Raw genomic sequence first — 12,003 nt, 5'->3', positions numbered from 1 at the left:
AAAAATTCGGATTTTTTGTTTGTTTTATGCACAAAATCACTTAAATTTGACATTTTTGGTCTGAAAACTAGACTTATTTTCTTGGGTCGTTTTGCTCATCAGGAAGATACATCTTAATTTGGGAATTTATAGATATTTTTACTGAAAGCAAGACAAGAATACTAGGTAAAATTTTTCTTGAAGGTCATTTTTTGCAGTGTACGTGATTCTTTACCTAAACTGATGGATAAGACTTGTTACATATGTTATAAACAACAATAGTTGATTTCGTAGTGGCTTATATGCTTTTTGATATTAGTGATTTAGCCATTTAAAAAAAAACAGGACTGGTGTCATCTTTTTTTTACTTACATTTTTCTTTAATGTTCTTTAATGCACTTTGGGGATGTTTCACATATGTTTACATTTACTCTGATTTCAACACTTCATAAGATTATGTATGCCACTGTTCATAATTTAGTGCTGGAGCATTATGCAAAATGTATGTTTTTAAGTATTATCTAACCTGACCATGTTTGAATTTATGCATATTAAAAATATACTTAAATAAATTTAAAGTGATGAGCTATATAGTTCATATTTTCATGCCATTTTTAAATATGATTATATGTGGTAACACTTTACAATAAGGTCGTATTTGTAAGCATTAGTTCAATTCAATTAATCTTTTATTGTCATTGTAAAGAAACATACAACCAAATTATAAACTTTCCAACGTATACAGTAAAACAAGTGCTTATTTTATTGCACACACTGCAAAAATGACTTTCTTACTTAGTATTTTTGTCTTGTTTAGTAAAAATATCGAAACATTCTTAAATTAAGATATTTAGTTTCTTGATGAGAAAAATTACCTAGGAAAATAAGTCTAGTTTTTAGAAAAAATATATAAAATTTAAGCGAATTTGAAAATCGAGCAAAAAAATCTGCCAATGGAATAAGAAAAATGTTCTTGAATTAAGTGTTTATGAAAAAGTAAACTTATTTCAAGAAATTTCTTCTTCCATTGGCAGATTTGTTTTGCTTGTTTTAAGCACTAATTTACATAAAGTTTATATTTTTGTCTAAAAATGTGACTTATTTTCCTAAATCATTTTGCTCACCAAGAAAATACATCTTATTATACCACGGGTCTGTTGAATGCTGCATTCTGATTGGCTGAGAAATGTTCTATAGGTGTTGATTATTTTTCTGTAAACCGCACACCTAACTTTTCAAATGTCTTAAAAGTAGGCACCAGAGCAATGTTTGTGGTAACCGTGGTATAAGCGGAATAATTGACTCCGGTCCTTTGAATTATTTGAAAATAATGCACACCTGCGGTGTAACGGCACTCCGCTTCGCGTCGTGCCGCATTACCACCTTAGTGTGCATTATTTTCTTATAATTCAATGGCCCGTCGTCAATTATTCCTTACATATAAGAATTTTTAGATATTTTTATTGAAACAAGACAAAAATACTAAGTAAGAAAGTCATTTTTTTGCAGTAAAGTGCATGTTATTGTCATTGAATGCTTGCTATTGAATGTCAAGAATGTGTTGTGTTTTTTCATTTCATTTCAGTTAATGCATTAGCTAACATGAAATAAACAATGAACAATACAGCATTTATTAATCTTCGCGTATATGTTCAGCATTTACAAATACATTTAAAAAACAGTAACTGTTGATAATGATTAATGCACAACGAAAAAACCTAAATAATTGTTTTGGCATTAACTAACATTAACAAAATTAATAAAGGCTGAAAAATCTACATTGTTCATTATTAGTTCATGTTAGCTAATGCACTAATGCAACCTAGCTTTAAAGTGTCACCAGATATCTTCATTCTTGCGTTAAAAAGGCACAGACGTTGTTCCTGTAGCTCAATTGAACTAAAATACTAAAAAAAAAAAACGTATAAAATAAATGTATTCTTTGAATGCACTGTAGTTAAAGCGTCTGCCAAATGCATAATGTAAATGTTGTTCCACCACAGTCACTAGTAAAGCATTGATGGGGCGTGTCTTCTACGTTTACTGCCAATCAAAATCTTTTTCAAGTGATGTAACATGAAAACACGGAAATGCTCGCGTAAATGTTACTTAACCGTGAAGCTGTTACGTAGTGCTTGTATTTGTTATCTGCGTTATCTGGTCGTTATAACACGGCTGTGGCGGATAAACACGGCGCTGTTTTTTGTATATAACTCTAATCGACAGACAGGTGAGTTTATATTGCTGCAATAATGAGGTATGTATTTAAGGTAGGCTAGTATTGTGATTTCGTTTAAATTATGAAAGTTTTTGAAAAGTCATCTGAATGTCAAAAAGTGCTCCGTTTTCCCTGAATTTGAAATATTTCAGAAATATGCATATTTTTGCAAGATCACGTTATTGATGGGGGCTAATGTAACGTTATCGTTTGTTTTTTACGACAAGATTGTGTGATTGTTCTGTTGTTGTTAAACAATATCGTTACAGTTTTGAGTCAAGATGCTTAAAGCCATGGGCCAAATTTTATTTTCTTCTGGATTACAGAACCCAAAGTTCACTCCACAAGAAAGCAAGGTTAGTAAATGACTAAAATCTAATGCATATCTTGTAAATATTTCATTTAATTTTGACAAAAGCTTTGAGATCCTCAAACCAAAGACTTTGTATTTGTAAATATTTACGTTTCGATTAAGTTATTGTTTGTTTAGCGTTTTTGTAGCGTTTTTTTGTAGTCATTCTTTTATATGATTTACCGTTTTTTACATAAAATTATTCTACATAATGTTAAGAACATTCTGTGGAAATATAACCCTGATACATTTAATATTGACTGAGTATGTTCATGTCAAAGATTAAAATGAATGATTGAAATCAAACTTTGATGCTCCTTTTAGCCTGGATTTCACAGACAGGATCACAAATTACGACCTATGTAATGAATTTGTCTTTTACAGGGAGACTATGAGATCCGGACTTACCACGCAACAAAGTGGGTTAGCACAGCTATCAATGGCATGGAGCAGGACCCAGCCTTTAGCACAGGCTTCAGGAGACTATTCAAATACATCCAGGGAACAAATGAAAAGAGTAAGTGTTTGTCTCTCTAAAGCATTGGATCTCAAAATTTTTAACTGGATTTGCTTCCATAATCCAATAATCCACAACAATCATCACAATTTCTACCTGGTAATTTATTATGGAGCTTGGCATAACTATATATATTATATATAATACACATAGGAGACGTATTGATAAAAATGTATAGATTAAATGGTAACACTTATACACAATAAGGTTGTATTCATAAACATAAGTAAATGCATAAACTAACGTGAACAAATAATAAACAATATAGTTTTTCAACACGTATTAATTTTTGTTAATGTTCGTATTCATGTTGCATGATGTTCATGATGCATTAAAGGTGCCCTTCCTCTGGCGTTTTTATTGTTTTAGACTGTTGTCTGAGGTCTACTCATGATGTTTGCATGATTTTTACATCCAAAAACATCAAAAGCAATAAGTAATAGGCTATTTTGTACCCTGGTTTTGAGGCTGGTTAGAGAAGTGATCCGTTTTAATGGGCGGGCTGCATTGACGACTTGGAAGTAAACACCCACTGCTATTATTGGATAACAGTTCAAACTAACTTTCAATTTAATCTCATGTGTAATCAGTTTAATGTTAAGTGAGTGTCTTAAGACACAGTGTCTTTCTTACACACGCATATTTTATCATAAACCCTTTTGACACACACACGCGTGTCTTTTATCGTAAACCCACGCACAAAAACACACACACAAACACACACACACACACACACACACACACACACACACACACACACACACACTCTCACACGTGTCTTTTATCGTAAACCCTTTCGATGCGCGTGTAGCAGCGCACGCACACACACACACACACACACACACACACACACACACACACACACACACACACACACACACACACACACACACACACACACACACACACACACACGTCTTTTACACAAACCCTTTCGACACACGTGTAACGAACGCACAAACACACACGTCTTTTATCACATTCGATGTGTGTGCATCATGAATTCGCGTGAATCGCGTCCCTCTAAAGAGAACTCATAGTGACACAAAGTACTAAAGTGTTTTACTCGCACACACGCGTACGTGTCTTTTATCATAAACCCTTTCAAAGTGTGTGCAGCATGAATTCGCGTCCCTCGGAAGAGAAAACACCGGCCACTACAGTGACACATAGTACTAAAGTGCTTTACTCACATAAGCTGCGCCATTCTGTCCGGATCCGCTTTTTAATCGCAGTCTCTCTTCAAATCCAGCGTTCTTCTGAACATCCAAATATGTAGCAACTGTTATGATTCCCTCGTTTAATAGGAATGATGTCTCTCGACGAAAAACAATGGCCCGATTACGGTACGGTTGACGTTTAGCCATCCTTGCTGTAACTTGTTATGAAAACTAACTCAACTACACGTAATATGTGGGCACGGGCTCAAGTTGAAGAGCTCATGAATATTAATGACCTCGATCAGTTCCACGTCACACTGATAAGAGTTTCAAACTGACCTGATTTCTACGCTTATTTCTTTTCAGTGGCTAGAGCTGACAGAGGAGGCGGAAGTTAATTTTCACATTCACGACACAATACAAACACACATGGACCTAACACATATCAAAAAATACAAGTAAAAACGGTTTTATGTGGAAGGGCCTCTTTAACAGTTATAACGCTTGATTTTATAAATGTATTTGTAAATGCTAAAATTAGCATGAACTAAGTTTAATAAATGCTGTGAAAGTATTGTTCATTGTTAGTTCATGTGAGCTAATTCATTAAAGGTGTAGCGGAGGATTTTCTCGAATTTTAGAAAAGAACCGCCTTCTCCACTTTTAAAAAAAAAAAGCAATTGCGCAACACTCCTGATTGACAACTAGGAGGACCAATAGTCTTGATGATCCACCCGGAAAAAGACAATCCTCCGCAATACCTTTAACTAATTGTTAACAAATATAACCTTATTGTAGAGTGTTACCAATTAAATGCACTGTAAGTTTCTTTTGGATAAAAGACTCAGTTCTAGAGCTGCTATATCTCCATGCCTGCTGCTCCTATTTTGTTATAGTGACAGTTTCATTTAAGTAACACATGTGCAACGAAAAAGGTGTATAAAGTGTAAACTCTTATGCATGGAAGGATTGAAAGGGTGATTTTCTGTGTGCTGCATAATTTATGTGCACTCCAAGTAAAAAAATCCTTGAACGTGGCATACTAATAAAAAAATCATATCTCCGAATGTTCTTATGCTTATAAAAATCATGTGATAGACTGTTCTCGCAGAAAAAGTTGTGCTAATGATTTACCAGAGGCATTAAACTGACTAAATAGTTATTTGTGTGGCCTGTGTATTTGAGACAATTATAATCAGTGCACACTTTTGCACCTCTAATTTAGTGATACATCTTCGATAAGCATTATTTGTGCGGTTGTCCTGCTTTTTTATGTGTTTAGAGTGTAGTGTGGAGATGACTGCACCGGTGAGCTGTAAGATTGAACCTGGGGCTGGACCTGCTTGTGAAAGCACCTTCACTGTGTCTTTCTACATACCCGAGGAACATCAAACTGACCCACCTACACCTTCTGATGCAGATGTTTTCATCGAGAACAGACCAGAATTCACTGCATTTGTAAGGTATGTTTGTGACAATGGATTTTAAACGTACATTGCCAGTGAAACTACAGTACTTGGGGTTTAATATGTGACCCAGTCAACATGTGATTTACTGTTTTCTATATAAAACCATCTTACATAATGTACAGCATTTTGTGAAAAATATAACCTTGATATCTTTAATATTGACAGAGTACACCGCAAAATATGATTTTTAAGAAAAAAAATTCTTAGTATTTTTGTCTTGTTTTCAGGAAAAATATCTAAATTTTTTTTAAATAAGATGATTTTTCTTGATGGGCAAAACTACCCAAGAAAATAAAAGTTTTAGAGAAAGTTTTATTTTGTGCATAAAACAAGCAAAAAAATCTGCCAATGGGGTAAGCTAATTTTTCTTGAATTTAGTGTTTAAGAAAAATATTCAAGATTTTTTTTGCTTACCCCATTGGGAGATTTTTTTTGCTTGTTTTATGCACAAAATCACTTAAATTTGATAATTTTGGTCTAAAAACTACACTTATTTTCCTACCCAGTCTCCTGAGGATGCGTATAAACAGCACGAAGTGTAAAACTAGCGCAATACATACACCAAACTCCACTCAGGCGTGCATATGATACGCCAGTCCCTCGCATTCACCCAAACGGTGCATACTTTTTGTCGTTTTATTTATAGTTTCTCAATTTTTTCTGTTTTTTAAGCCATTTTTGCTTGGGTTTAGGGTTAGATTTTAGATTTGCTTAATGAGGTCATTTAATATACAGGGTTCTCCATGTTTTTGTCCATATTTAAGCCATGGTCGCTTGGAGTTGGGGTTAGAGTTGAGGTTTGGGTTAGGATGTCATTTTTATATAACAAAAAGTTGTTCTAACCCTAAACCCAAGCGAAAATTGTAAAAAAATAGCACAAAAATTGAGAAACCAATAAATAAAACGACAAAAAAAGATGCACCGTTTAAGTGAATGGGAAGGACTTGCGTATCATATGCACGCCAAAGTGGAATTTGGCGTATGTATTGCACGAGTTTTACTTTTCGTGCTATTTATACGCATCTTCAGGAGACTGCACTGTAAAACATTTCTGTAGAAATTACAGTATTACTGGGCATTACTGGCAACTAGCTGCCAGTAACTTACTGTAGATTTGACATTTATGTTATTTACTGACAACAGTTTGTTCAAAGTTAAATGAACATGAAACATTTTTAGACTTTATCTTCTACAGTAAGTTACTGGCAACCAGCTGCAAAATTACAGCAAATTTTTTACAGTGTGGGCTCTATTTTCTTGGGTCGTTTTGCTCATCAAGAAATAGCATTTTAATTTAAGAGTATTTTTGTCTTGTTTTCAGTAAAAATATCTAAAAACTAAGAATTTTTTTTTGAAAATAATTTTTTACATTGTAAGGTCTTGTCAAATATTAAAATCAATGTTAGGTTATGAGAGTTTAGCCTGGATTTCACAGACAGGGTCACATATAATTATGTTGTCGTCTTACCTTTTTCTTTGGGGTTGCTCTTGTAGGACCTACGGAGGCTTCGCTAACAGTGTGAACAGCCATGAAGAGCTCCAGAAACTGATTGAGAGCCTCAATAAAGATGGAATGAAATTTAAGGAGGCCCCATATTACAGGGCAGGGTACGATAGCCCCTTTAAACTGACCAATCGCAAGAATGAGGTGTGGCTCATCAAAGATGAAGAGTAAAAAGCACTAGGGTAAAAACAAAATGCACTACGTCTCAAGTGATCAAAAAGAAGGTCAAATTTTGTAACAATGTAACAACAGTTAATGTGTAGATGCTTTTTATTGTTATCACAAGTGCCTGAGAGATTCTGTCATAATGGTATATCATCTTGTCTATTTTAACATTTACATGTATTTCAATGCTTTGTGTTACTTACAATCAACAGTAAAATCATACTAAGAGCATGTTGGAATAACTAAACAAGAGTTTGGATTTTGACACTAACTTTGAGGAATACGTTTTGCAAGGCGACTGACCCACTTTTTCCCAATACCGTGAAATCTGTGTTTGAGCCATTTATATTGCACTAAATCTTAACATTTAAGGGAACAATGTTCTGGTCATGGTTTGATCTTAAGAACTGCACAATGTTAACTATCTAATTTTGTTATATTTACTCACTCATGCATTTAATGTACAATGTAATTTGAACTAAAAGTAAAGGATTTACTTACAACAAATTTTTGTTTCCTGTGTACTTTTTTCAGACAGTGGAGACATTTTTTTTATATTTCAGATGTGTATTTCTCTGTGCTGTAAACTTTAGTTAACTTCAAATTCAAGGACCTTTAAGGACTTTCCAGGTCCAATACCCTCAAATTGAAGGACTAAATGTGGGGAAACATTTCAAGTGAGAGCAAGTTTACATCGTGTTACCTTTTAAGATACATTATTACAGTTCCCTTTTGAGGGAATTGCGCTGCGTCACAGCGGTGACACTTTCAGGGGTAAGTGCGTCTAAATGTGTATATCAAATTCAACCAATGGTGGGCTTAATGACAAATACAGGGTGACGGGGGAGCCAGGAAGTATATCGCTATCTGAAATATTGCCAAAGACGGTGTAACAGGGACGCAGCGTCTCATTCCCTTCTCAGGGAACAACAGTTACATATGTAACCCGAGACATTTTTCATGTCTCAAACACAACTATGCAAAAAAGCATTTCGGTATCAACATTAGCATACAGAAGATATAAACATTTAAAGCGAACAGTTTAGCACGTGTGCTTAAAAAGTCTAGAATTTTTAATGATGTTATCCTACACTACACAGGGAATAATATGTATTTTCTCCAGAAAACTTATTGCATAAAATAGACTCAAGCACTTTCAATGACCTGTATCTATGTATGTATATTTTCAAAAACTTCCCAGGGTCTTGAATTTTTTCCCCAGACACACAAACTTTCAAGGATTTCAAGAACTCGTGGGAACTCTGTGTAAACAAGGATCCATGACGACTGTATGGTGCAACCACACACGCTTGGAATGCTTACGATTATTTATTTTTTCAAATCCAATGTCGATTTGAAGCTTATAGTCACTGTATCAAGTTTTAAACAATAAATGATAGTCAATACGGAGGACGGAGTAGTTAATAGTTAGTCATGACCTCCAAAACCGTTTGGAGTTGATGGACGGCTGCGGGTGCCATGGTGACGGCATTAATGAGATTGTGGTTTGGAGACTTGACAGGTGGGAGTGAATCAAAGACAGAGACGAGACAGATGGACAGTTTAAATATCACCGTGTTTTATTACCGAGACATACTCCAGAGGGTTAGCGGCTTGCTTCCTCTTCGTCATTGTTAGGTTCATTTCGTTCTTCTGTTATTATTTTCCCATCCACATTTCTATTAGTGGGATGGAGCGTTGAAGAAACAGGCGAGACATTTTGCACAATGAACAGTCTGAGGATCTGTTTAATCACACTTTCACCTCCCACTACATTATTATATCAAACCACATTCTGGCTATTCTAAAATAAATACTCTACAAAAGGAAGCCACTCCTAGCAAAGGTGTCTAAAATGTACAAATTCTTTGAAAATAAGTTCAGGTTACTTAACATTTCTTTAAGTATATACATAAAAACATTATAAAACGGCACAAGGAACAGACACAGGTTTGACGGGTAAACAGAACAGTTAGTTATTAAGCCTTGGTTATGTCCAAGCTTGTCTTTATCACTAGTAGCCAAAAGAACAGAACAACATTACCATCAGCCCTCATGTTTCAGTCTTAATGGGCAAACAAGTTAGACTGTCCTTTTCAAGTCTTTGGTACGATTACAAGTAAAACCGGTCATTTGTTTCAAGTAAGTTTAACTTTCACACTTAGAATAACCAACACGGACACAATGAACAGTAAGACGTAAAATGAGACGATGAACAGTGCAAACCTAGAAACTGAACCTAAAAGGTTTTCACAAACAAACCATCATTACTCCAGTCTCACGTTATTCGATTTCTTTTCCATTCCGGACACTTCCGATGGATGGCTCTGAACAATAAACAGTGAGAAATAAACTCTTGGAGAAATCATACAGTGTGCTTTCACCGGTTAAACTCTGACCTGGCCCAGACAGGAGACGATGCCGGGCCGGATTCACAACGGAGCTGTTGACTTCGGCGCGAATCCGGCCCAGAGTCGTCTGCTGGCCTTCAAAGTCCAGTGTGCAAAAACCAAAAGTCTCAGTAAACTTTAAGACACACTCAGATTTCTTTTCCCAAAGCGTGGAAACAACAAGCAGTCTGCACTTTTCCATCAACTTGAACTATTCGCTTAGTAACACTTAGTCACTTAGTAATTCCTTCATTACCGCATTTCACATGCGTGTTAACTGCTTTACAAAAAACCCACACAAATCTGATTGAAAAGGTGCACATGAAGCTAAACAAAATAACAGAACAGAAATAAATGCAGGGCTTTGGAAAGAGTCGTCTAGTGTTGCCACTGAAAGCAGATTTTTCTCTGAAAGAAGGCAAAATTTGATTAGATTACTGTAGAGCTGCACATACAGTGGTATTCTGCCGACTGCTTGATCTGAATGCCTGATCTGCCAGAGCAACTTCAGATCCCAGCATGCCCACACTACAACATCAGGAATGCCGCAGTGCAGCTTGGAGCGGCGGGCGGCAGGACCTTCTACAGAGTTGAACCTCTCCTGATCTCCTGCCTCGGTCAATCTCCGGTGTCTTGTCGACATTGTGCCTTTGCCACCATGAGACAACCATTTCATGCTTTAACTGCTGCTCTGCTCGCATAAAGTGCTATTAGAGTCCTGAACTGGAGAAATAGAGCATGGCTCTTCACCGTACTCTCCGCTCTCTGTAAGTTCTCCGTCCCTCTCGCAAATAACAGTCATTGGGCTACTGAGGATTCGACTGCGGGCGTTGTACTTGCTGCTGGCGGCAGAGGGTGGCGTGCGAGATCGGCCGTATTTCGGGCCGATTAGCGACGGGGAGGTCGAGAAGGGCGACCCCGGGGAGCATCTGGGTGACCAGTCGTCGAGCGACCTCTTGTTGCGGCCTGGAGAAGCGCAAGGGCTGTCGGGAGATGGCGTGGTTGGAGACGAAGGGTCGAACGAGGAGTCCAAAGACCGTGTCCGATGGAACCTCGGGTCGGTGGTGCGCAACATCTCGGCGGCAGACATTCTGAAGCTGGTCCCGGAGTGACTGCCTTTCTTTAGGAGAAGTGCCTTGAACGTGTCGCTGCTGGTCGAGGACTTGCGTAGGTTACGCTGGATGGAGCCTGTCTGGCGATGCAGAGGGGAAGTCAGGGTTGGGGCGGTTCCGGTAGGGGTAACCGGAGGTGACAGAGGACCTTGTGTGCGCTCCTCTTCAGATTCCTTGCGTCCTAGGACCTTTCGCTTAGACCTGGAGAATAAGAAGATGGGAGATTAAAAAGAAATTAAACACACAAATTGTTTTTTAAAAGGGGATAAGCTAAAGGAACTTAATGGGTATATTAAGGTCAATGCTAGATTGGTAACCCTGCTTGTGAAAACACAGTTTAAAGGTACACTCATTTTTTTTGAAAATAGGCTGATTTTCCTGCTCCCCTAGAGTGAAATATTTGATTTTTACCATTTTGGAATCCATTCAGTCGATCTCCGGGTCTGGCTGTACCACTTTTAGCATAGCTTAGCATAATCAATTGAATCTGATTAGACCATAAGCATCACACTCAAAAAAAAGAGTTTCAATATTTTTTCTATTTTTAACTTGAGTTACATTGTGTACTAAGAACGACGTAAAATAAAGTTTCGCAATGATATTACGCAGTGCCTGAAAATAGTCCCCTGGTACAGCAGCAAAGTCCTTGATTATTACGTCAGAATAAGAGCATAGTTCCTTGCCATATCGGCCTAGAAAATCGCAACTTTAAATTTTCCACCGGTCTTAGTAAACGATATAACTACAGAAGAGTTAAGTTTTAAATAGGAAAAATATCAAAACTCTAGTTATTTTTGAGCGCGATGCAAAACGGTCCTATCAGATTTAATAGATTATGCTAAAATATGCTAAAAGTGGTACCGCCAGACCCGGAGATCAGCTGAATGGATTCCAAAACGGTAAAAATCTAATGTTTACTTCTATGAGAGCTGGAAAACGAGCATATTTTTATGTGTTCCTTTAAGTCATTTTTTTGTGATTTACTATTTTCTACATAAAATCATAATGTAAAGAAATTCTGTGAAAATGCAACCTTGGTATCTTTAATATTATTGACTGAGTAAGAATATATTTATGACAAACATTAAAACATTTTGTGAAGTGATACAAATATTCAACGAAAATGTATGAAAACAC

At 36.5% G+C, this 12,003-nt stretch overlaps 2 protein-coding genes across 10 annotated transcripts in view; one reads left to right on the top strand and one right to left on the bottom strand.

Moving 5' to 3' along the window:
* The first annotated feature begins 2,053 nt into the window (after positions 1–2,053).
* Positions 2,054–7,871, top strand: hebp2 (heme binding protein 2). Its single transcript, XM_055186820.2, has 5 exons — positions 2,054–2,209; positions 2,467–2,553; positions 2,934–3,066; positions 5,509–5,689; positions 7,190–7,871. Exons 2-5 carry the CDS (start codon positions 2,479–2,481, stop codon positions 7,368–7,370), a joined length of 570 nt encoding a protein of 189 aa, XP_055042795.1. The 5' UTR covers positions 2,054–2,209; positions 2,467–2,478; the 3' UTR covers positions 7,371–7,871.
* Positions 7,872–8,921: 1,050 nt separating this feature from the next.
* The window catches only part of nhsl1b (NHS-like 1b), a 108,009-nt gene continuing 104,927 nt past the window's right edge, over positions 8,922–12,003 (bottom strand). For all 9 annotated transcript variants that reach the window (XM_055187224.2, XM_073856108.1, XM_055187235.2 and 6 more), the window contains one exon: positions 8,922–11,067. In XM_055187224.2, the coding sequence (XP_055043199.2) occupies positions 10,434–11,067 (634 nt within the window). In that variant the 3' untranslated portion in view covers positions 8,922–10,433. The remainder of the gene's footprint in view (positions 11,068–12,003) is intronic.

Source organism: Misgurnus anguillicaudatus, chromosome 18, assembly GCF_027580225.2.
Source record: "Misgurnus anguillicaudatus chromosome 18, ASM2758022v2, whole genome shotgun sequence".
In the NCBI taxonomy this organism is placed as follows: domain Eukaryota; kingdom Metazoa; phylum Chordata; class Actinopteri; order Cypriniformes; family Cobitidae; genus Misgurnus; species Misgurnus anguillicaudatus.
Note: the sequence above shows the minus strand (reverse complement) of the source record. Positions and strands in the feature narration are given on the sequence as shown.